Below are 26,349 nucleotides of genomic sequence, written 5' to 3' on the forward strand. Positions count from 1 at the left end.
GAATTTCAACTAGCAAGGCATTCCATAGATAAGGGGCTACAATCGAGAAGGCTCTCTGCCTAGTAGAAGACAAATGATAGGTCCGGATGTTAGGGACTTCAAGCAAATTTTGGTCTTTTGACCAAACTAATCTCTGGGGTTGATAAGGGGAAATCATATTTCATAAACTAGAGCTAATGTGGTCTATTCAATGCAATTTTTTGAATCAGCATCCCAAATAACCCCAGGAACAGGCCTAAAAATGAAAACACCAAGGCGCCCCTGCTTCCAGGCACCACATGAAACATCTCCGCTCAGGGGGATGGAGGAGGAGGAGAAGCAGCAGTCAGGAGGCTTGTTGTCATGCCTGTCCTGAGTAGTCAGCCTCTCCCTTCCTGACATCCCCATTGCCTCGGTACTGTAAGACGGTTTCACGAGACCAGTCACTCCCGTTGCAACGGTATAGTAACGGTGAGTCCATGAACCATATTTTAGTTGTTGGGGACCATTGGTGTTCCACGGACCACAGGTTGGAAATCACTGTGCTAAAAAGACCATCAATCATGAAGCGAATGCACAATGTCACCCATTTCTTAATGAAGACAGAAAGAAGAAATAAAACCTTCCCTTTGGAAAGTTTTTTAAAAATTTTCTCATCACTATTATAATTCTTCTGTCTCACCCTTTATCACAAGATCTCAGGGCAGTGTGCAGATAAAACCAGCTTACAACAGAGGCCAGTTTTAAATTTAAAACACTAAGGAGTCGTGTTGTCAGATTAAACAGGTTCTGGCTCAGGTTTTTAGAGCATCCAGTTCGAAATCCAGTTATAAATAGATGTTTAATTAATAACACGCTGTCAATATGCAGGTGGAAAATATGAAAGGATTGAAATCAAAAGGCTTCTGTGTTGCTATCTGAAATGAAATCTCTTGCCGATATGAGACAGGCAGAGAAGACCTGGTTGCATAGGATTATATTGCACTCATCTCAGTCTGAGGAGTCTCAAGTAAACCGCTTTTATTTGTATGCATTCCATTCCTCGGCTTGCCAAATTGCAGGCCCTGGATTGCTCCCACAAAAGGGGCCATTTAGGCGAATTTTGCCATTTGAAATTGTTTAGCTGAATCTCTGGGTGTGATCGGTTCTCGACTATAATGTCATAATGATTCAGAAACCGAGACAGACACCGGACAACCAAGGAGACACATTCAACCGATCCCATTGCTATTTGTGGCATTGCTGGAGAGGGAGTTATAGAATATGTCTAGGGCAGTAAGTAGTGGGGCTAAATACATATTCTTGTCTGCTTGAAGCCTGGTAGATTTTCACCTCTTATGCTGGGAGGAGGACGAGACAGGTGACAGCTGAGAGTGCTCAGAAGGGTTCTTAACCACTGTTTACCTTCTTCAATCCATCCTCTCGGCGTAAGGAAGTAGCCATTCGATACCATCCTTATGCCAGGAGGAGGGCAAGACATGCTGTGGCTGAGAGCACTCCAAAGGCCTTCCTCCTTTTTCCTTTCTGAATAAGGCTATGATAGGCCACCGTGCCCTTATGCTGAGAAGACAGGGAAAATGAAGAGGGCCTGAGGTAACTGCATTTGTCCCCTGGGCCTTAGTTTTGTCCTGTTTTGTCTTTCAAGAACAGCCTTAAAACACTGTAGTAAGTAAATGAAAACTGCTTTACTTCAGCCAAACATAAAGTTCAGCACACTCAGTGGAATAATGCAAAAGGAAGCTAGGAAGTCTTATGACAAGCACAGTTCTTAGTCTCTGATAAATTCCCAAATCAAATAACAGCCTTACTTCAGACAAAGAAACAGCAATAAATTCTTAGGAGCAGTTTCCCAGATGCAGACTTGAAGCAGGCACAAGGGGAGCAAAGGCTTAGGCTTTAGAGCCAGTTTGTTACCAGCAAGAGCTGGCTGCACCTGCATCTGCGTTATAGTCCTGAGTCCCCTCACAGCTGCTATGGCACTTCCTAATTACTCAGCTGCATTTCTGGAAGCTATTCTAGTTGAATGATGTCTCTGCTCTGTTTCCTTTCGCCTCTCCTGAAATGTGGGCACTTGCAAAATCTCCTCCTCAGATTCCAACTGCCCCTCTGATTCATGAACACTTTCCTGCTCCCCTTCCTCTTCTTAAGAAGAGGAATCCCTAACAAGTTTTCCCATGCCTGGCCTAGTGCCTATGTTATTTATGTGACACAAAAGTGAAGAGGGTGAAACAGAGAGGCAAAGGAGATTCGGGTAACAAATCTTTTGCACCAGACTCTCCAAACTGGAGAGTCCTGCTTACCACACTTTTTAACATTCCAGTTTTTCTCGCTTTCTCCCACCGTCCACCTTTGTCCTCAGCTTGTTTCCATTGCCACAAACTGCAAACTGGAGATCTAATTTGATCTCAGTTTGCTCCGCAGAGAGGAAAGGAGAAAAAGATGTTGGATCATGCCCTTCCCAGTAGGCCTAGGCAAAAGGAAAATGCTGCAGCTGCTACCACCATAAGTGTAATAATAATGTTACTACCTTGTCCACACTCAGACACACATGTCCCAATTGTAAAATGTTGAAAGGTATATCATAGAGATATGTGCTGATGTTGAATTATGACCAACGGGATGGTTAACACTAGTAAGAGCAGGGATGGAAATGGAATCAGGCCAAGAAAGGAAGTCTCATGACTCAACTCTCCCTTTTATACAATGGTCTCTTGTGGGAATGTTCTGCTTTGGGGGAATACCAATGACTTGAGTCAATCTAAAGGAGGGGTGCTCTTAGCCTCACCTCTCTTTCTCAAAACATTCAGATGGAATGGCCAGGTTTAAGCCTAGCTTTTAAACAGAAAATGCTTTCCACCATCCCAGTCTACTTTCTAGCATTCTATCAGATAACAAATTTGTGTTTGTATGTTTGTTTTATGCACTGACACGCTTATTTTCAAGTGTTCAAAATCTTCCCAAGTGCTCTACAAAATCTGAAAAATGGCTGCCTCAGAAAAGACTAATGTGTGACCACAGAGAAGCCTTCACAAAACAAAGCAACCCAATAGGACCGACTGGGAGACTGGAGAATTTTAAATCGAAGCCAAAGCTCTTCATGTGATGCAGGAAAAGTAACCGGGATGATACAAGGTGAGTTCCTCATTCTGTTTATAGCGCACACAGTTTACAATGTGTGCCAACAATGTGATACTGTGGCAAAACCAAACAAACAAACACAATGCCATTCCAAAACCTATTTTGGATAAGAGAGGAATGGAAAGCGAAGTTTGTACTCTAAGCAAAAAAATTTAGGCCACTGTGGAGAAACATGCCCTGAGTGAGGAAAGGAAAGGTCTATGGTGCATTATTTTGGGATGGTGCATTCATCTTGAACTTTATGGGAGAGAATCCAGATTTTATGATAGTGGTTTACAGGAAGTCTCCAAGGTGCTGAACCGTATTCCCAAATGGGGTTCAGCACTTCAGATGGTTCCCATAAGATTCAGAATAGCTCCAGTAAAACTCTGCAGTGATTAACCACTAAATACGCACAGTAACACTTACTCAGAAGGTGCCTCTTTACTTCTTCACTGTCCAGGTTTTAAAACCATTTATATAAATGGGAAATACAATGGCATAGACCAGGGGTCCCCAAACTTTTAAAGCAGAGGGCCGGTCCACAATCTTTCAGACTGTGGAGGGGCTGAATTATCATTGGGGGAAAAACCCGAACAAATTCCTATGCACACTGCACATGTCTTATTTGTAGGGCAAAACAACAACAACAATGAAAGAACAATACAATATTTAAAAATGAAAACAACTGTAACCAACATAAACCTATCAGGATTTCAATGGGAAGTGTGGGCTTGCTTCTGCCCAATGAGATAGTCAAGTTAATTAGGATTGTTGTTGTTGTGTGCCTTCAAGTCATTTCAGACTCTGTGTGAGCCTAAGTCTAAAATTATTTATTTAGTCATTTACTACATTTATTTATTACATTTATATTCCGCCCTTCTCACCCTGAAGGGGACTCAGAGCAGTTGTATGTACATCTATATATATATAAAAGAGTGATGGCATCAGGGCAGCAGACAAAACAACAAAACTACAGGCCCCCCAACCTCGAAATTTGACAACACAACCCATCATCCACGCCTCTAAGTTGATACAACAAAAAGAAAAGAAAAATAAAGTCCTAATTACAGGGAGAGGAATAATAGTTTTTATCCAATTGCTGCCAGTTTGAAGGCTAAGCTCCGCCCACTTGGTCTCCTAGCAACCTACTCAGCCCAGGGGACAGGCACAGTTAGGCCTCACTTAGGCCTCTTCCACAGATTATCAGATTTTAACTGGATTATATGGCAGTGTAGACTCAAGGCCCTTCCACACAGCTATATAACCATTTAGTATCTTATATTATCTGCTTTGAACTGGATTATCTTGACTCCACACTGCCATATAATCCACTTCAGTGTGCATACTAAACATAAAGACAACCATACAACAGACATTCAATACCACCACTACCTCAACAATTTCTCACCAACACCACCAAACAACGCCACAGCAACGCGTGGCCAGGCACAGCTAGTACAATATATTATATTATTAGCATAGCACAATTATATATTACTATATTGAACTATACCACTATACTGTAATATTATATGTAATATATAACATATAATTAATATTATTATATGGTATTATTATTAGTATTATATGTATATACAATATATTATATTATTAGCATTGCACAATATTAGCATTATATATTACTATATTGAACTATACCACTATACTGTAATATTATATGTAATATATAACATATAATTAATATTATTATATGGTATTATTATTAGTATTATATTGTATAAAATGATAATATTATCAATGTCATATGTATATACAATATATTATATTATTAAAACTGATATAAAAATATTATATTATAAATGAGGGCGGGGGCCAGGTAAATGACCTTGGAGGGCCGCATCCGGCCCCCGGGCCTTAGTTTGGGGACCCCTGGCATAGACCATTCTAACTTTAGTATCCCTTGAGATATCTTGATACTTGAAGATCTTGTTGAGTTCTTTCATACCTGACTTTCAAAGTCCTTGTTGACTTCTGATTTCTTGATTGCATTCTCCATTCTGATGAATGACTGAGCCAAGGTACAGAAAATTTTGAATTATTCTATGTCATCATTGAAATTATATTAATCATCTATAGTCATTTATTTGTTGTTTTATTAATGTTTAACTGATGGACAGACACTGAGTTTACAAGACCCAATTGGAGATCTCTCATTCATAGAGTTCTCATAAGTCAAAGTTTACTTCATGGCACTTAACAAATGAACATTTCCATTTTAATATTTTATGTTTCGCAGTTGCCAAAGCTATTTTTGCTTTAGATGCTCATCCTCTCTTTCTTTTGTTGGTTCATAGGTGTTTTTAAAGTCCTATTGATAATGATTTTATTGCCCATTAAAGCTTGTACTGGAATAATTTCTGAGCCACTACAAGACCTCATTCACAAGCTGGGAGGCAGAGTAGGAGTTTTTAGAATAAATAAATATTACATTTCCTGCCCTATGAATCACTTCCTAGATCCAAATTGCTCTTTGGCAAGCAAGCCTAACAAATAACCACTGATCTTGAGAAATGATAAAAAGAGCCGTCATACCCCAAACATCCAGCTTTGGAGGGTCTGTGTCAAGAAGCGAGAGTATGTCTTGGCATGCTTCAGGCCATCACGTTGACACCACGGCCCCATTGGCCACAATGAGTTTGTAAACATGATGCCTGGGTAGGATTCATATCATTCAGCTGACACTTTCTTCCCTTTCAAATTATTGGTAATATTACTACTGTGCTAAAGAGACACAATCTTTATGTACTTCCGGTGTATTCCTGGAACCTAAATGAAATAGGAAAGTTTGAGCATCCTGAGTAGGAGTCCAAGGTGGACATTTTCTGGTCCAAAGGTCAGTGGAATGACACCAGTCTCCAGATGTTTGAGCTGCAATGTTTCAAGGTAATGGGAACTGCAATACACAGTTCCCATCATCTTCCAGTCAGCAAGACCAAAGTCAACCATCAAATCAGTAGCTATACAAAACATCTGGAGAACATATGGCTCACCTACAGGACAATTAACATGAACTTCCTCAGCAAGTTGTTATGAGCCATATCTTGACCAGACATCTCACACTGACTGTGTTGATTTTCTCAAGCTGTCAACAAAGACTTGTCCTTAAGGATCAATAAGAATAATCGTATCCTCATAAGTGGCATGGCAAGAAGTGATAGCTCAAACATTGTTCACTTATATATCTCCCCCCACCCCATTTTGTCAATTTACTAATGCAGATGGGGTTCAAATGGACAAGCGAGAACATTTCCCTGTTGTGGTTGACCGTACAATTGAGTTGTATGTCTTTAGAGCTACAGCTACGATTTTTTTTTCATGTTTGGACACATGCACCATAAAGATAAAATACTCTAGTCTAATCATGCCAAATGCTGATGAGGCCACAGACATATATTTGCTGCCACCTAATACAGTAGAGTCTCACTTATCCAACATAAATGGGCCGGCAGAATGTTGGATAATCGAATATGTTGGATAATAAGGAGGGCTGGTCCAAAGTGCAGCAAACCCATTAGTGAACAGTGAAACTGAGTAATTACAGACAGGAGTCAATCAGGGGCAGCTAACGACACTGAACAAAGGATTCTCCCAGGCCAGGATGCGAGGCTTGGAAAACTATTTAATGCTAACATTAAATGACCCTTTGATCTGGTCATGTAAGTGTTATTTATTGCTATAATTGTATTACAGTAGAGTCTCACTTATCCAAGCTAAATGTGCCGGCAGAAGCTTGGATAAGCGAATAACTTGGATAATAAGGAGGGATTAAGGAAAAGCCTATTAAACATCAAATTAGGTTATGATTTTACAAATTAAGCACCAAAACATCATGTTATACAACAAATTTGACAGAAAAAGTAGTTCATTACGCAGTAATGTTATGTTGTAATTACTGTATTTACTAATTTAGCACCAAAATATCATAATGAATTGAAAACATTGATTACAAAAATACATTGGATAATCCAGAACGTTGGATAAGCGAGTGTTGGATAAGTGAGATTCTACTGTATATGTCCAATGAATTCATTCCTTATTAGTAACCAGTTGCATTTTTCCTTCAAAATTAGAATAGAGGTGTAAAGAATATTTGAAAACAAATATTTTAAATGATGGGAAAACCTATATTGAGAAGGACCCTGAATTAATGAGAGCATTTGCAGTTTGGAACATCTTCTGTGAAAAATTCACATATAGTGGTTTCAAACAGGAGACAGTATTTTCTGCACAGAAAATTGTATTTCGCTGGAGATTTTAATAGGAAACGTTATTTTCTGCTGTTGAAAAAAAAAACACTTGCGAATTTTGCATGCAGAGGAAGTCCCAAATTTCAGACATTATTGCAGTAGAAAGAATACTGCTAAAATTACTCATTGCTTTCTTCAAGAATTATTATTGTATTATATTATTATATTACTACTATTATATTATTATTATATTATTCATTATTCATGACTACATTGAAACTACAATAGAGAGAAATCAGCGTGGAAACTACAAGAGGTACCATAGATTGTTGTGCATGGAAATAATTGTAGTAAATAGTTTTTGATTTATTAAATCTATATATATATAAGAGTGATGGCATCACGGCGACCCACAAAACAACAAAACTACAGGCCCCCCAAACTCGAAATTTGATGACACAACCTATCATCCACGCCTCTAGGTTGATACAACAAAAAGAAAAGAAAAATAAAGTCCTAATTAGAGAGAGAGAAATAATTGCTTTTATCCAATTGCTGCCAGTTAGAAGGCTAAGCTCCTCCAACTTGGTCTCCTAGCAACCCAATAAAAAATAATAAAAAACACTAAAAATAATTAAAAACACTAAAAAAATCAATACAATAAAATCCATAATAACAAAAAATAACTAAAAATGATACAAGAAAATAATAAAATATAATAAATAAAAAGATAACTTACAATAAAATTAATTAAAAAATACAAATAACATCAAATAAAAATTATACAACAATTTTTAACCAATACTACCACCACTTTGCCACAGCAACGCGTGGCCAGGCACAGCTAGTACAGTTATATGTTTTTGTTATTTAAACGATATATATTGCGAAATTATGCTCCTTTTCTCGAAGTGACTCACCACCCAAGTCATGCTAGGTTTTTTTTGGTGAATTATGACAGACCAAATGCAAAAGGTTGCCCATCATTGCTATAGAAGAACAGCAATTTCTACATGTGTCTATTTTTGTACATGGGGCCAAGGGGTCAACTTGGAAGTCCTTGTCTCCGATATGAACATGCCTTGGATACACAGGTCCTTGCTATTCAAGCCTCTGATGTTCAGTTGTGTTCTGTTATGTTTTGCACATGCCTTGTCTTTTCTGTGATGGACCAGAGATATGCAACTTGGAAACATGGACACCTGCAAGGGGCATTTCCCAGGCCATAATGACTATAAAAGGTAAGTGCATTAAGTTCGCTTTTGCCATCCTGCCTAGATCATAGATACATGTGCAACTGATATCCAACAAGTTTCTTGCTTGATCACAAAACCATTTAGGGAGAGTTAGCCGTATTTGTCAAAATGGCCAACGCGAATGTACAATAATTAGGGTTGTGCTGTTTTTCGCACTCACTACCCATTTGTACTGTACCCTTGGGGACTAAATAATTACCTACTTTGTGTGGTTATCTAGTTCACTAATTACCCACTAAAATTGGGGTCAGGTGTTAACTGCTGGAAATAAGTATCCTCCAAAGAGTTGAATAAGCTGCATTTAAAAAGGATGCATTTTTAGCATAAGTTCAGAGGAAAGAAATGTGAAACGCTTACCCTGTTTCTGTATTTTTGGGTCATGTTATGCACGGAACGAGAGGATGTGATTTCACACTTACATGTCAAAATGTTCTGTGGGATTCCAAGATATCACCTCTTCCCGAGAGAGACAAATGGGAATATTTTCAGACACTTTTTTTTTTTATAAACCACCAAGTTCTCTCTGCCACTTGGAAGCTGTGCCGTGTAGCCTCTTTCAGTCTCCCATTGAGGAAGGTATGATGCATCGGAGGAATGTTTTCTCCCATTGTTGTTAATCCAGAATGATTACTCATACCATCTCTATGTGTGGCATTTCAAAACTTGCATACATTTGATGATGCAGCAGGAAGGGATAACATCTTTCCTCTGCTGATGGGTTGTACCATTTCCGATTGCTGCCGGAGAGTGGAATTCTCGTATGGCTTCCTACACTGAAAAAAAAAAAAGGCCACCTCATTGTAAAATTAAAGTGAATGCATTAGTTAGAAAGTAGAAATGATGAATCATTCAAGTAATGTTTTCCCTTGTTTGCAACCTGTACGGTATAGGTAAAGAACAGTTTTTTTTCCCCTGCATTTGCTGATCATGTTGATGGGCTCAATTGAACGAAGCCAAAATTGAAGAGCAGCCGGTGTTATTCCCAAAAAGAAAGATCTCAAAGGAAACATCTGAAAATAGTTGTTTATTGTTAGGAAAACTCAATGTGTGCTCTTGAGGTCTTCCTAAGGGCCCTACAGGAAGCTCTCCATCTTGGCTAAGTTAACTTTTGTAGAGTCCCGGTGGCGAAGTGTGTTAAAGCACCGAGCTGCTGAACTTGCAGACCGAAAGGTCGCAGGTTCGAATCTGGGGAGCGGAGTAAGTGCCCACTGTTGCTCCAGCTTCTGCCAACCTAGCAGTTCAAAAACATGCCAATGTGGGTAGATCAATAGGTACCACTCCAGCGGGAAGGTAACAGCACTTCATGCAGTCATGCCGGCCACATGACCTTGGAGGTGTCTACGGACAACGCCGGCTCTTCAGCTTAGAAATGGAGATGAGCACCAACCCCCAGAATCAGACTCGATTAGATTTAATATCAAGTGGAAACCTTTACCCTTTACTTATGTCCAATACATAGGCAATGAACAAATATAATACAGTAGAATCTCATTTATCCAACATAAATGGGCCGGCAGAACATTGATAAGCGAAAATGTTGGATAATAAGGAAGGATTAAGAAAAAAGCCTATTAAACAAAATTACATTATGATTTTACAAATTAAGCACCAAAACATCATGTTTTACAACAAATTGACAGAAAAAGCAGTTCAATACACAGTAATGTTAGGTAGTACAGTAGAGTCTCACTTATCCAAGCTAAATGGGCCGGCAGAAACTTGGATAAGTGAATATCTTGGATAATAAGGAGAGATTAAGGAAAAGCCTATTAAACATCAAATTAGGTTATGATTTTACAAATTAAGCACCAAAACATCATGTTATACAACAAATCTAACAGAAAAAGTAGTTCAATAGGCAGTAATGTTATGTTGTAATTGCTGTATTTATGAATTTAGCACCAAAATATCACGATGTATTGAAAACATTGACTACAAAAATGGCTTGGATTATCCAGAGGCTTGGATAAGCAAGGCTTGGATAAGTGAGACTCTACTGTAATTACTGTATTTACAAATTTAGCACCAAAACATTACAACATTTACTACAAAAACATTGACTACTATAAGGCTGACTGCATTGGATAATATTGCATTGGATAAGTGAAGCTTGGATAAGTGAGACTCTACTGTAATGGTTTCAGGCAATGTGCTGTTTTGTATTTGTGTGTTGTTGTTTTATGGAGTCTCCTGAAGAGGCCAAGTTATGTCTATCGGTAGACGATCATCTTTTGAGCATCCTGAGATGTGACTCAATTGGACAAACCATGCTCACATTGCGGAAGAGCATCAGCATGTATTTCTGAATAGAGTGTCTGGGGCTATTTATAGTGAAAGCAGCCTCTGACCTAGTCTAGCCCTGGCTTTATTTTGAAAAATGCAGACACCCACCAGGAATAACGGCAGCATCTGGTGTCACCCGATAGACATGCGGTCGCGAGGAACTGGGTTCCCAAACATGCATCCTAAAGCAAAAAGGGGTTGCTGATATCATCTCACAAAGATGGAGATAATGGAGGCATAAGCACAATACAGTCAAATATATTTTGGCAAAGTCTCCATCAGCAGCGGAGAATGTCGTGGTTATCCATTTTTGAAAATTATGTAAATTATGAAGCTGTATTCCCTGCCATTGATGAAGATTTTTTTAACACCCATGTGTTGCATTGTGCTTATATGGTCATTGATACAGAACGTTGCAATTAAATGATCACAACTTGGTGTTAAGACAAACACGTCCTTATGTATCTGGGGTTTCCTGTTCTTTGCGGAAGCTGGGTACAAATTGATTAGTGTACATGTTTTTTGCTAGTTATTTTCTCATCTCACAAACTACAACTATCTGAATACAGAGCCAGTTTGTGGATCCACGTTTCTTCATTGTAGAAACGTTATTCCCACATTGACAGGAATATTAGACATGTTTAAGATGGAAGAGTAGGAACCCCGGTGGCACAGCGTGTTAAAGCGCTGAGCTACTGAACTTGCAGACCGAACGGTTGCAAAAATAAAAACGGTTGAAAAATAACGGAAGCTCTATCAGTGCTAAATATTTTATTTTCGTGTTGCAAAATTGAAATATTGTGCCCAAAAATCAGCCTACAATGGAAGGGCATAAAGTGTTCCCTCAGTTATCGCGGGGTTACGTTCCAGGACCACCCGCAATAAGTGAAAATCCGCGAAGTAGGGGCACTATATTTATTTTAATATTTATACATTATTTTAGTATTTATACACTATTTTAAAGGAGCCCTGGTGGCGAAGTGTGTTAAAACACTGAGCTGATGAACTTGCAGACGGAAAGGTCCCAGGTTCAAACCCCGGGAGCGGCGTGAGTGGCCGCTGTTAGCTCCAGCTTCTGCCAACCTAGCAGTTCGAAAACATGCAAATATGAGTAGATCAATAGGTACCACTGGTGTGGGAAGGTAAGGGCGCACCATGAAGTCATGCCGGCCCCATGACCTTGGAGGTGTCTACGGACAACGCCGGCTCTTCGGCTTAGAAATAGGGAATAATGAATAGGATTCTGGCTATAGTGTGATAAAAACTGTCCTTCCATGGGAGACAGATCTATCCAAAAGGTGTGTATTTGCTGACTGTATCTACCTACCTATCTATTGTTTTATCTTCTTATAGCCTTCATTGTCTTGATCCTCTTCGTTTATTTGGCACACAAACCAGAAGCTAGCTGAGCTGATTCCAAGTGGCAGCTTGTCCGACTTTCTTTCCCTGAGTAATCCCCAGTTCTTGTGTCCAAAGGAGACACCCAGATGACTCAAAGGCCTCATGAGGTCCACACCCTTCGCAACCTTGTCTGCAAAGCTTTGGGCTCCACCTCCTAGGCCTCCTTGACCATCGCTAAGATCATGAAATTTGCAGCCCGAGCTTTTCTTCTCTTGTCTCGCTTCTTCCGCAATCTGGAACCATCCAAATTGTTCGACCTGCAAGTTCCACCATTGGGAAAAGACATGTTATTTCGCTTTGGCATTTCCAAAATTGGCCTCTTTGGGATCTCCGCTCATGTTCAAAGGGAAACAGCATTACAAGTTGCTTCCATTGGCTATTACATCACCTATATGCGATGCTACTATTTACCACTATCATTTTAGAAAAACAGGTTGAGAATCCTTTAACTAGAATTCCAAATTGTCCGCATGGGTATCTGAAAGAGTGAGCCCTTTGCTTACTTGGAAACTTGGTTTCACGCACAAAATTATTTTTAAAAATCCCCCACTGTGTATGAAATCATCGACAGGGTTTGTAGACAAAATATATATGAAACATAAATGGTTTTATTTTGTTTAGATTTGGGTCCCATCTCCAATATGTCACAATATGTACCTGCAAGGAGCCCGAATGCTGAAATATGGAACACTTTTGGTTCCAAGCATTTCGGATAAGGAATGTATCTCATTTGGGGTTTTTTCATGTAATCTCCTTAAAATATTAGTCCTGGGGACCATATACTTTAGCCACCCTTGCAATGTACAGTAGAGTCTCACTTATCCAACATTCTGGATTATCCAAGCCATTTTTGTAGTCAGTGTTTTCAATATATCGTGATATTTTGGTGCTAAATTTATAAATACAGTAATTACAACATTACTGTGTATTGAACTACTTTTTCTGTCAAATTTGTTGTATAACATGATGTTTTGGTGCTTAATTTGTAAAATCATAACCTAATTTGATGTTTAATAGGCTTTTCCTTAATCCCTCCTTATTATCCAACATATTCACTTATCCAACATTCTGCCGGCCCCTTTATGTTGGATAAGTGAGACTCTATGTACACATACCCAATATTGAGAGAACTGGCAGGGAAATGAAAAGTTTCAAGTTCAGTGCTACAATGTTATTTGGGGCCTGGTGACACTCCTTCCAAATTGCAAGGATACATTCTTTTCTGGTTACAATTTTCTTCCTATTTCTTTTGTTAGCATAACAATGACAATTCCCTTTTCCTTGATTGAAACCCACCTGGAATTTGAGAAAGCAAGAGGTAATTGGTTAGGAAACTAAGCATTATTTGTGTATTTATGTTGCCCTTGGTTGTCTGCTGGGATTTGGTTCCTGGATACCCGGTGGATACCAAGATTCATAGAGATCCAAGTCCAGTTATATGCAATGCCATGGTAAAGTGGTATCCCGTGTGTGTGTGTGTGTGTGTGTGTGTGTGTGTGTGTGTGTGTGTATGTGTGTATATATATATATATATATATATATATATATATATATATATATATATATAGGTAAAGGTTTCCCCTGACATTAAGTCCAGTCATGTCCGACTTTAGGGGTTGGTGCTCATCTCCATTTCTAAGCCAAAGAGCTGGCATTGTCCATAGACTCCTCCAGGTCATGTGGCCATTGGCATGACTGCATGGAGCACCATTACCTTCTCGCTAGAGAGGTATCTATTGATCTACTCACATTTGCATGTTTTTGAACTGCTGTTGGCAGAAGCTGAAGCTAACAGCTGAAGCTCACTCCGCTCCCGGGATTTGAACCTGGGACCTTTCGATCAGCAAGTTCAGCAGCTCAGTGCTTTAACACACTGCACCACCAGGGGCTACACACACACACACACACACACACACACACACACAAACATACACACACGCACACACATATATACACATACACAAAACATATATATGTATGCATGTATGTATGTATAGTATGCATACATGTGGATGACATGGGTAGTTGAATCCATGGATGCAGAATCTGTGGCTAAGACAGCTTTATGTTTTTGTGTGTGTGTATATATATATGTATTGTGTGTGTGTATGTTTGTATTGTGTGCATATATGTGAATGATATGGGTGGTTGAATCTGTGGATGCAGAATCTGTGGCTAAAATGACTGTGTGTGTATATATGTATATGTGTGTGCATGCGCGCATGTATGTATAGTGCGCATATATGTGGGTGTTATGAGTAGCTGAATCTATGGATGCAGAATCTGTGGCTAAAAGGACTATGTGTGTGTTTATGTATATATGCATGTATGTATGTATATTATGCATATTTGTTGACGACATGAGTAATTGAATCACTGGATGCAGAATCTGTGGCTAAAATAACACGTGTGTGTGTGTGTGTATGCATGTATGTATAGTATGCATATGTTGATAACGTGAGTAGTTGAATCCATGGATGCAGAATCTGTGGCTAAAATGACCTTATGTGTGTGTTTATGTATATATGCTTGTATGTATGTATAGTATGTTGATGACATGAGTAGCTAAATCCATGGATGCAGAATCTGTGGCTAAAAGGACTATGTGTGTGTTTATGTATATATGCATGTATGTATGTATGTATGTATAGCATGCATATATGTTGATAACGTGAGTAGTTGAATCCATGGATGCAGAATCTGTGGCTAAAATGACCTTATGTGTGTGTTTATGTATATATGCTTGTATGTATGTATAGTATGCATATATGTTGATGACATGAGTAGCTGAATCCATGGATGCACAATCTGTGGCTAAAAGGACTGTGTGTTTGTGTGTATGTATGTATAGTATGCATATAGGTTGATAACATGAGTAGTTGAATCCATGGATGCAAAATCTGCAAAATGACCTTATGTGTGTGTGTGTGTATGCATGCATGCATGTATATATATATAGTATGCATATATGTTGATGGCATGAGTAGTTGAGTCCATGGATGCAAAATCTGCAAAATGACCTTATGTGTGTGTGTGTGTATGCATGCATGCATGTATATATATATATAGTATGCATATATGTTGATGGCATGAGTAGTTGAATCCATGGATGCAAAATCTGCAAAATGACCTTATGTGTGTGTGTGTATGCATGCATGCATGTGTATATATATAGTATGCATATATGTTGATGACATGAGTAGCTGAATCCATGGATGCACAATCTTTGGTTAAAAGGACTGTGTGTTTGTGTGTATGTATGTATAGTATGCATATATGTTGATAACATGAGTAGTTGAATCCATGGATGCAAAATCTGCAAAATGACCTTATGTGTGTGTGTGTGTATGCATGCATGCATGTATATATATATAGTATGCATATATGTTGATGGCATGAGTAGTTGAATCCATGGATGCAAAATCTGCAAAATGACCTTATGTGTGTGTGTGTGTATGCATGCATGCATGTATATATATATAGTATGCATATATGTTGATGACATGAGTAGCTGAATCCATGGATGCAGAATCTGTGGCTAAAAGCACTATATGTGTTTGTGTGTGTGTTGGTTCCTGGATCTCCTGTGGATACCAAAATTTGTAGAGATCCAAGTCCAGTTGTATACAATGCCATGGTAAAGTGGTATCTCGTGTGTGTGTGTGTGTGTGTGAATGACATGTGTGAATCTGTGGATAGATACGGAGGGCGAACTGTACACTCTCCCTAACCCTACCTGCTTGAATATTTCACACTAAATATTGTGCATGCGCCGCACAATGCACAATGGCATCTTTCTGGGGAAAACCACGGGCTCCGTCCTCGCCCGCCTTCATGTTCCTGTGTCGTTGAGAGATTTATCAATCGGGGAAGAATAAATGCCTCGGACAGGCATGGAAGGGGGGTGGAGGAATGCTGAGAAAGTGAGCAACATGTCTGCATCCGAGAGTGTGTGACTGTGCGCGCGCATCGCTTCCTCGAAACCCTGTCTGACGGGTGAGTTCATCTCCCACAGCCAAGGGCACATCGCTGGAGGATTGTGGCACATTGCAAATATAATCTGGTGTGTATGTGAGGCTGGGGCACACACACATGTGACCCTGACGATAAGCAAAAATATGGGCTGTTTTGGAGAGGAGGGAGGCAAAAGGAGGCCGTGCCACTGGCTCACGTGAGACAGCCGGCCTGCTTTCCTCAATGCCTTCTTAATGTCGCTGACTGTATTTCTCACAATATACCGCAATAAAGGAGGGGAGGGTGGGTGGGGTCGGAGCAGGGCGACGCGGGGAGAGGAAGCCCCGAAATTGGGGTGTCCTCTTATTTATTAACATCATAAACGAGAGGCTTAGCATTTTATCTTACACAATTCTATAATATGCCTCTCCTCCTTTCATTCTTTAGTGGCTCATAATGCAATTATATGTGTAATGTGAAATACTAGGTCCAGGTTGAGAAATCTGACAGAGGAAAAGGAGGCAAGATTAAGGATATTTGTTCTTACCCTAATGATTATCAGCATCATTACTGGTGTTATTAATATTTAATATTTTATGGCTTATTATTATTATTATTATTATTATTATTATTATTATTATTATTATTATTATTATTGTATGACACAGCAAACAAAATAGACATGCTGGATTTCGTATCACAAAATCACAAGTCGGACACTTCCCAAGTGTCTAGGACTGTGTGATGTATTTTCGGATGATGCGCGCAGATCCCAGTAGGGTGGCCTTTTGCAGTTGGCAGATCGTAATTTTGTCAATGTCTATTGTTTCCAATTGCCGGCTGAGATCTTTTGGCACGGCACCCAATGTGCCGATCACCTCGGCTTATATTCGGGTCAGCTTATACTCGAGTATATACAGTATTATTATTATTATTATTATTATTATTATTATTATTATTATTATTATCATTGAAACAACGACATAGTATGACACAGCAAACAAAATAGATGATGATGATGATGATGATTATGATTATTATTATTATTATATTGCCTATATGGTATGTAGTACTAAATGAAGAGCAGGGCATTGTGGAAGACAATAATAATAATAATAATAATAATAATAATAATAATAATAATAATAATAATAATAGCATATGTAGTACTAAAGAAGGGTAGGGCATTGTGTCAGAAACATATTATTTTTATTATTATTTTATTATGACACAGCAAACAAGATAGATACGGTGGATTTCGTATCAGAAAATCACAAGTCGAACACTTCCCAAGTGTCTAGGACTGTGTGATGTATTTTCGGATGATGCGTGCAGATCCCAGCAGGGTGGCCTTTTGCAGTTGGCAGATCGTAATTTTGTCAATATCTATTATTTCCAAATGCCGGCTGAGATCTTTTGGCACGGCACCCAATGTGCCCATCACCACCGGGACCACCTGTACTGGTTTCTGCCAGAGTCTTTGAAGTTCAATTATTATTATTATTATTATTATTATTATTATTGACACAACGACATAGTCTCAATAATGATAATAATAATAATTTGTTTCTGACACAATGCCCTACCCTTCATTTAATACAGCATACCATATAGGCAATATAATAATAATAATAACAATAACAATAATAATAATAATTTGTTTCTGACACAATGCCCTACCCTTCTTTAGTACTACATACTAAATATGCTGTTGTTGTTGTTGTTGTTGTCTTTCACAATGCCCTGCCCTTCATTTAGTACTACATACCATATAGGCATTGTTGTTGTTGTTGCTGTTGTTATTGTATGAAACAGCAAACAAGATAGATATGCTGGATTTCGTATCACAAAATCACACGTCGAACACTTCCCAAGGACTATGAGATGTATTTTCGGATGATGCGTGCAGATCCCAGTAGGGTGGCCTTTTGCAGTTGGCAGATCGTAATTTTGTCAATGCCTGTTGTTTCCAAATGCTGGCTGAGATCTCTTGGCACGGCACCCAGTGTGCCCATCACCACCAGGACCACCTGCACTGGTTTCTGCCAGAGTCTTTGAAGTTCAATCTTGAGGTCCTGATAGCGGCTGAGTTTTTCCTGTTGTTTTTCGTCAATGCGACTGTCACCTAGGATGGCAACATCAATGATCCAAACCTTTTTCTTTTCCACAACTGTGATGTCTGGTGTGTTGTGTTCCAGAACTTTGTCAGTCTGGATTCGGAAGTCCCACAGTATCTTTGCGTGCTCATTTTCCACAACCTTTGCAGGTTTGTGATCCCACCAGTTCTTTGCTGCTGGCAGGTGGTACTTGAGGCATAAGTTCCAATGGATCATTTGGGCCACATAGTTGTGCCTCTGTTTGTAGTCTGTCTGTGCGATTTTCTTACAGCAGCTGAGGAGATGATCAATAGTTTCGTCAGTTTCCTTGCACAGTCTGCATTTTGGGTCATCAGCTGATGTTTCGATCTTGGCCTGAATTGCCTTTGTCCTGATGTCTTGCTCCTGGGCTGCAAGGATCAGGCCTTCTGTCTCCTTCTTCAGGGTCCCATTCGTGAGCCACAGCCAGGTCTTCTCCTAGTCAGCTTTTCCTTCAATTTTGTCAAGGAACTTTCCATGCAGTGTTTTGTTATGCCAGCTGTCAGATCTAGTTTGTAGTGTGGTTTTCTTGTACTGGTTTTTTGTCTGCTGTGTTTTGAGGAGTTTCTGATTTTTTTAAATAATAATAATTATTATTATTATTAATGTCTTCCACAATGCTCTGCCCTTCATTTAGTACTACATACCATATAGGCATTATTATTATTATTATTATTATTATTATTATTATTATTATTATTATTATTAATGTCTTCCACAATGCCCTGCCCTTCATTTAGTACTACATACCATATAGGCATTATTATTATTATTATTATTATTATTATTATTATTATTATTATTATTATTATCATTATTATTATTATCATTATTGTTATTGACACAACGACGTTGTATGACACAGCAAACAAGATAGATATGCTGGATTTCGTTTCACAAAATCACAAGTCGAACACTTCCCAAGTGTCTAGGACTGTGTGATGTATTTTCGGATGATGCGTGCAGATCCCAGTAAGGTGGCCTTTTGCAGTTGGCAGATCGTAAATTTGTCAATGTCTATTGTTTCCAAATGCCGGCTGAGATCTTTTGGCACGGCACCCAGTGTGCCCATCATTCTTATTATTATTATCATTATTATTATTATCATTATTATTATTATTATTATTATTATGATTATGATTCCTCCTTGGGTCCTCCTTACCCCAGCCCTGACCCTGCCGGCTGCTGCATCCTTGCTCTCATTAGCAGTCAGTGTGAACGCCTGGAAGCGGCTCTCCGTTGGGGCGGCTGCTGCTGGGCCACCCGTGACAGATGCGCGCGTGTGAGTGTGGCTGTGTGTGTGTGGAAGGAAGAGCGGGAGAGGGCTGGGCGGCGAGGCGAGGCGAGGCTCATTCCCGGCGCGCGGCGGGGAAGGCAGGAGCCGGACGCGGGGAAGGGAGGCGCCGGGAGGGAGCCTCGAGCCTCGTTCTCCTTCTTCTTCCTTCTCGGGTGGGAGCGGGGTCCACGCGTGGCGGTGTGGAGGGCTGGCGGGTCGGGAAACCCGCCTCGGAAGCCAGGCAGGCGGGCAGGCGGTCGCTGATTGCAGCCTCTCTCCTGCCGGCCTTCCCGAGCCTCCCTTCTCCCCAGAAAGAGAGCTTTTACATCTGGACCTCTGTCTTGAAGAAGAAGGGGGAGAGAAGGATGGAAGGAGGAGAGGGACTTGTAGCTCTCTCGAAGCTGAGCCTGAGAGAGAGAGAGAGAGAAAGAAAGAAAGAAAGAAAGAAAGAAAGAAAGAAAGAAAGAAAGAAAGAAAGAAAGAAAGAAAGAGAAAGGGAAGAAGGAAGGTAAGGAAGAAAGCAAGGTTGTGTTCTCCAAGGCGTCCATGATCGGAATCATTACGTTGCTGGGAATTTTCCGCTCCGTCTGGCCTTATTCCAGAAGCATTCTCTCCTGACGTTTCGCCCACAACTATGGCAGGTATCCTCAGAGGTTGTGAGCTCTGTTGGAAACTAGGCAAGTGGGGTTTATATGTGTGTGTGTGTGTGTGTGTGTGTGTGTGTGTGTGTGTGTATGTATGTATGTGTGTGTGTGTGTGTGTGTGTATGTGTGTGTGTGTGTGTGTGTATATATATATATATATATATATATATTTCAAATATTTCTATCCCGCCCTTCTCACCCGGAGGGACTCAGGGCGGCGTACAATTGGCAACAATATATATACACACACACACATATATGTATGTGTGTGTGTGTGTGTGTGTGTATATATATATATATATATATACATATACACACACACACACACACATATACATATCTGTGGGTGGGAGAAAGGATTCTTGCCTGTTTGAGCTTGATTAGCATTGAATGGCCTCGCAGCTTCAAAGCCTGGCTGCTCCCTGCCCCGGGGAGGCGGATCCTTTGTTGGGTTCCTGGCCCTGATTGCTTCATGTCTTGTTGGGTTCCTGGCCCAGATTGTTTCATGTCTGGAATTCCTCTGTTTTTTCAGTGTTGCTCCAGATTTTTAGTTTTTAAATACTAGTAGTCAGATCTTGTTCATTTTCATGGTTTCCTTCCTTTCTGTTGAAATTGTGCTTATGGATTTCAATGGCTTATGGATTTCTAGTCTGGCATGATAGTTCTGAGAGTGGTCCAGCTTTTCTGTGTTCTCCAATAATATCCTATGTTCAGGTTGGTCCATCAAGTGCTCTGCTATGGCTGACTTCTCTGGCTTGGATTAGTCTTCGGTGCCTTTCTGAAATCCACAAGCATGGGGACAATTTCAACAGAAACACTCAAAACAGAGGAATTCCAGACATGAAACAACCAGGGCCAGCTAACACCTCCTAACAAAGGATTCCCCAGGCAGGAAGCAGCCAGGCTTTGAAGTTACAAGTCTATTCAATACTAATCAAGGTGGTCAATTGCAACATTCACACTTGCTTCCAACAGACAAGAGTTCTTTCTCCCATCCTGGACATCATTCCATAGGAATATAAAGCCCACTTGCCTAGTTTCCAATAGACCTCACAACCTCTGAGGATGCCTGCCACAGATGTGGGTGAAACGTCAGGAGAGAATGCTTCTAGAACATGGCCAGACAGCCCGGAAAACTCGCAGCAACCCAAAGGAAAGATGGATGGATGATAAAGGAAGAAAGGGGGTGGATGGATGGGAAACTAGTGGAGTTAAGGAAGGATGGAGAAGGTAGAAAACTAGCGAAGGGAAGAAGGAAACAGCAGAGAAGGAAGGAAGGGAGGGAGGAAAGAAGGGAGGAAGGAAGGAAGAATAGAAAACTAGAAGAGGGAGGGGAGAAGAAAGGGAAGAAGGAAAGAGTAGAAATCTCACCTAAGAAGGAAGGAAGGAAAGAAAGAAAGAGGGAAGGAATAAATCTAGCAGAGGAAGGAAGGAAGGAAGGAAGGAAGGAAGGAAGGAAGGAAGGAAGGAAGGAAGAGGGAAGGAATAAATCTAGCAGAGGAAGGAAGGAAGGAAGGAAGGAAGAGGGAAGGAATAAATCTAGCAGAGGAAGGAAAGAAAGAAAGAAAGAAAGAAAGAAAGAAAGAAAGAAAGAAAGAAAGAGGGAAGGAATAAATCTAGCAGAGGAAGGAAGGAAGGAAGGAAGGAAGGAAGAGGGAAGGAATAAATCTAGCAGAGGAAGGAAAGAAAGAAAGAAAGAAAGAAAGAAAGAGGGAAGGAATAAATCTAGCAGAGGAAGGAAGGAAGGAAGGAAGGAAGAGGGAAGGAATAAATCTAGCAGAGGAAGGAAAGAAAGAAAGAAAGAAATAAAGAGGGAAGGAATAAATCTAGCAGAGGAAGGAAGGAAGGAAGAAAGAGGGAAGGAATACATTTAGCAGGGGAAGGAAGGAAGGAAAGAAGGGAAGAAAGAGGGAAGGAATATATTTAGCAGGGGAAGGAAGGAAGGAAAGAAGGGAAGAAAGAGGGAAGGAATATATTTAGCAGGGGAAGGAAGGAATGAAGAAGGAAAGAAAGAGGGAAGGAATAAATCTAGCAAGGGAAGGAAGGAAGAAGGAAAGAAAGAAAGAGGGAAGGAATAAATCTAGCAGAGGAAGGAAGGAAGAGGGAAGGAATAAATCTAGCAGAGGAAGGAAGGAAGGAAGAGGGAAGGAATAAATCTAGCAGAGGAAGGAAAGAAAGAAAGAAAGAGGGAAGGAATAAATCTAGCAGAGGAAGGAAGGAAGGAAGAAAGAGGGAAGGAATACATTTAGCAGGGGAAGGAAGGAAGGAAAGAAGGGAAGAAAGAGGGAAGGAATATATTTAGCAGGGGAAGGAAGGAATGAAGAAGGAAAGAAAGAGGGAAGGAATAAATCTAGCAAGGGAAGGAAGGAAGGAAGGAAGAAGGAAAGAAAGAAAGAGGGAAGGAATAAATCTAGCAGGGTAGGAAAGAAGGAAAGAAGGAAGGGAAGAAAGAGGGAAGTAAGAAAGAATAGAAATCTAGCAAGGAGGAAGGAAAGAAAGAAAGAAAGAAGGAAGGAAGGAAGGAAGGGAAGAAGGAAAGAGTAGAAATCTAGCAAGGCGGAAGGAAAGAAGGAAGGAAGGAAGGAAGGAAAGAAGGAAGGAAGGAAAGAGTATAAATCTAGCAGGGGAAAGGAAGGAAGGAAGGAAGGAAGGAAGGAAGGAAGGAAGGAAGGAAGGAAGGAAGGAAGGAAGGAAGGAAGAGTAGAAATCTAGCAAGAAGGAAAGAAAGAAGGGAGGGAGGAAGGAAAGAGTAGAAATCTAGCAAGGAGGAAGGAAGGAAAGAAGGAAAGGAAGAAGGAAAGAGTAGAAATCTAGCAGGGGAAAGGAAGGAAGGAAGGGAAGAAAGAAAGAGTAGAAATCTAGCAAGGAGGAAGGAAGGAAAGAAGGAAAGAAAGAAGGGAGGGAGGAAAGAAAGAGTAGAAATCTAGCAAGGGAAAGGAAGGAAGGAAGGAAGGAAGGAAGGAAGGAAGGAAGGAAGGAAGGAAGGAAGGAAGGAAGGAAGGAAGGAAGGAAGGAAGGAAGGAAGAGTAGAAATCTAGCAAGAAGAAAGGAAATGAGGAAAGAAGGAAAGAAAGAGAAGAAATCTAGCAGGGGAAAGGAAGGAAGGGAAAAAAGGAAGGAAGAGGAGAAAACGAGCAGAGGGAGGGAAGAAAAGGGAGGGAAGAAAGAAAAGGAGTGGAAAGGGGAGGGAAGGAAGGGATGGGAATGTGGGAGAAAAGGAAGGAAGGAAAGAAGGAAGGAAGGAAGGAGTCCCTGGTGTCGACCTGCAAAAGGTGAGCAAAGAAAGGAGGGAGGAAGAAAGGAGGGTCCCTCCTCCTCCTCCTCCTCCTCCTCCTCCCTTGGCTTTTCCTCTCCCTCTTTCTTTCCTCCCTCCCTCGCTTTGAAGTCTCTCTTTGGTGGCAGTGTTTGCTTAGACTAGAATGTCGTTGACAGTGAAAGTGAGGGAGGGGAGAGAAAGAAATACATATGTGTGTGTGTGTGTGTGTGTGTGTGTGTGTGTGTGTGTCCACTTCAAGTATGTGTGTGTCTGGGGGGGGGGGATATGAGAGATGAGATCAAAGCCATTTCTTCTCCTGGGGGAGGAAGGGAAAGCAAGGGAGAAAGAGAGGAAGGAGAGGCTTCTATGGGTAAGGTGTGTATGTCTGGGGAAGGGGATCGAAGGAGGAGAAAGGGGGAAGACCCCCCTCTTTTTCCTCCCCCCTCTCCGACCTTACCAGCCTGTTGCCCGCCTGCTCTGGCTGACTCTTCTTCCTAGATGGTGGTTCTCTCCAGGTCCATTTATTTTTATTCATCCTCTTCCTCCTCTTCCCCTTTCCCCCCTTCTTCCTCCTCCTCCTTTTCTTTCTCTCCTCCCCTTCCCCTTCTTCCTTTTCTTTTCTTCCTCCTTGTTTTCTTTCTCCTCCTTCCTTTTTTCTCCTCCTTCCTTTTTTCTCCTCTTCCTTTTCTTCCTTTTCTTCTTCTCTTCCTCCTCCTTTCTTTCTATTTTCCTCCTCCCTCTTTTTCTCCTTCTCCTCTTCTTCTTCTTCTTCTTCCTCCTCCTCCTCCTCCTCCTCCTCTTCCTTTTCTTCTTCTTCTCTTCCTCCTCCTTTCTTTCCACTCCTCCTTACTTCTTCTTTTCTCCTCCTCCTTTTCTTCTCTCCCTCCTGGTTTTCTTTCTCCTCCTTTCTCCTTTTCTCCTCCTCCCCTTCTTCATCTTCCTCTTCCTCTTTTTCCTTTTCTTCTTCTCTTCCTCCTCTACGTCTCCTCCTCTTCCTCCTTGTTTTCTTTCTTCTCCTTCCTCTTTTCTGCTCTTCTTCTACCCTTTCTTCATCTTCCTCCTCCTCTTCTCCTCCTCCTTGCCTTCTTTTTCTCCTCCTCTTCACCTTCTTCTTCTTCCTTCTCTCCATCCTTGTTTTCTTCCTCCTCCTTCCTCCTTTTCTCTTCTTCTTCTACCATTGTTTCATCTTCCTCCTCCTCCTCTCCTCCTCCTCCTCCTCCTCTTCCTTTCTTTCTACTCTCCTCTCCTCCTCCTCTTTTTCTCCTCCTTCTCTTCTTCTCCTCTTCCTCCTTGCCTTCTTTTTCTCCTCCTCTTCACCTTCTCCTTCTTCCTTCTTCCTTCTCTCCATCCTTGTTTTCTTCCTCCTCCTTCCTCCTTTTCTTTTCTTCTTCTACCATTGCTTCATCTTCCTCCTCTTCTTCTCCTCCTCCTCCTCCTCTTCTTCCTTTCTTTCTACTCTCCTCCTCCTCTTTTTTCTCCTCCTCCTCCTCTTCTTCTCCTCTTCCTCCTTGCCTTCTTTTTCTCCTCCTCTTCACCTTCTCCTTCTTCCTTCTCTCCATCCTTGTTTTCTTCCTCCTCCTTCCTCCTTTTCTTTTCTTCTTCTACCATTGCTTCATCTTCCTCCTCTTCTTCTCCTCCTCCTCCTCCTCTTCTTCCTTTCTTTCTACTCTCCTCCTCCTCTTTTTCTCCTCCTTCTCTTCTTCTCCTCTTCCTCCTTGACTTCTTTTTCTCCTCCTCTTCACCTTCTCCTTCTTCCTTCTCTCCATCCTTGTTTTCTTCCTCCTCCTTCCTCCTTTTCTCTTCTTCTTCTACCATTGTTTCATCTTCCTCCTCCTCCTCTTCTCCTCCTCCTCCTCTTCCTTTCTTTCTACTCTCCTCTCCTCCTCCTCTTTTTCTCCTCCTTCTCTTCTTTTCCTCTTCCTCCTTGCCTTCTTTCTCTCCTCCTCTTCACCTTCTCCTTCTTCCTTCTCTCCATCCTTGTTTTCTTCCTCCTCCTTCCTCCTTTTCTTTTCTTCTTCTACCATTGCTTCATCTTCCTCCTCTTCTTCTCCTCCTCCTCCTCCTCCTCTTCTTCCTTTCTTTCTACTCTCCTCCTCCTCTTTTTCTCCTCCTTCTCTTCTTCTCCTCTTCCTCCTTGACTTCTTTTTCTCCTCCTCTTCACCTTCTCCTTCTTCCTTCTCTCCATCCTTGTTTTCTTCCTCCTCCTTCCTCCTTTTCTCTTCTTCTTCTACCATTGTTTCATCTTCCTCCTCCTCCTCTTCTCCTCCTCCTCCTCTTCCTTTCTTTCTACTCTCCTCTCCTCCTCCTCTTTTTCTCCTCCTTCTCTTCTTCTCCTCTTCCTCTCCTCCTCTTCGCCTTCCCTTTCTTCCTTTTCTTCTTCCTCCTCCTTTCCCCCTCTCCCTCCCGCCCTTGAAATGGAGACTTGGAGGGGCCGGCCCCATTGGGTCTTCCCTTCTCTCCCCCCTCCTTCTTCCACCCCTTCCATCTCCCCCCATCTCCAGCCCCAGTTTGCTGGTGTTAGAACTGGCCTTGAGCCTGAACCCTAGAGGGGCCTTAACTTAAACCCAGCTGGAAAAGAGGGCTATTTATTTATATATCGTTTATAATGTCTAATTTTCCAAATGTCTTCCTATTTGAACTCTCTCTAGGCCCATGAATGGGTTGGTGGCCTCTCCACCGGCACAGCTTTCTTAGTGTGTCTGAAAATCTAGAGCTTGTAGAGGTTTTTCTTCTATTAGAAAGGAGTGGCTGGTCCTTTCCCTACATTCACTCCTCCGTCTCGAAATCCCCAAATCCTCCCATCCCTTCTCTCCCTCCTCCCTTCTCTTTGCGTCTTC

At 41.0% G+C, this 26,349-nt stretch overlaps 1 protein-coding gene and 1 long non-coding RNA gene across 3 annotated transcripts; one reads left to right on the plus strand and one right to left on the minus strand.

Moving 5' to 3' along the window:
- Positions 1-31: 31 nt before the first annotated feature.
- On the plus strand, positions 32-11,284 carry LOC107983843 (uncharacterized). The gene is made up of 2 exons (XR_001731105.2): positions 32-3,111; positions 8,483-11,284. It is a non-coding gene; the product is annotated as an uncharacterized LOC107983843 (long non-coding RNA).
- Positions 5,706-25,930, minus strand: LOC134293542 (uncharacterized). 2 transcript variants are annotated; one of them, XR_010000497.1, is made up of 3 exons: positions 19,499-25,930; positions 12,174-12,504; positions 5,706-9,336 (listed from the first exon to the last, which is right to left on the minus strand). XR_010000497.1 is itself a non-coding variant. In XM_062961417.1 (3 exons), the coding sequence occupies exons 1-2, from the start codon at positions 24,639-24,641 to the stop codon at positions 12,178-12,180; spliced, it is 999 nt and encodes a 332-aa protein (XP_062817487.1). In that variant the 5' UTR covers positions 24,642-25,930; the 3' UTR covers positions 5,706-9,336; positions 12,174-12,177. The 2 variants fall into 2 exon arrangements, 1 of the variants encoding a protein (XP_062817487.1); XM_062961417.1 differs by having other exon boundaries at positions 23,970-25,930.
- Between the last annotated feature and the right edge of the window lie 419 nt (positions 25,931-26,349).

The sequence above is a fragment of the Anolis carolinensis genome, unplaced genomic scaffold (genome assembly GCF_035594765.1).
Source record: "Anolis carolinensis isolate JA03-04 unplaced genomic scaffold, rAnoCar3.1.pri scaffold_8, whole genome shotgun sequence".
Lineage (NCBI taxonomy): Eukaryota > Metazoa > Chordata > Lepidosauria > Squamata > Dactyloidae > Anolis > Anolis carolinensis.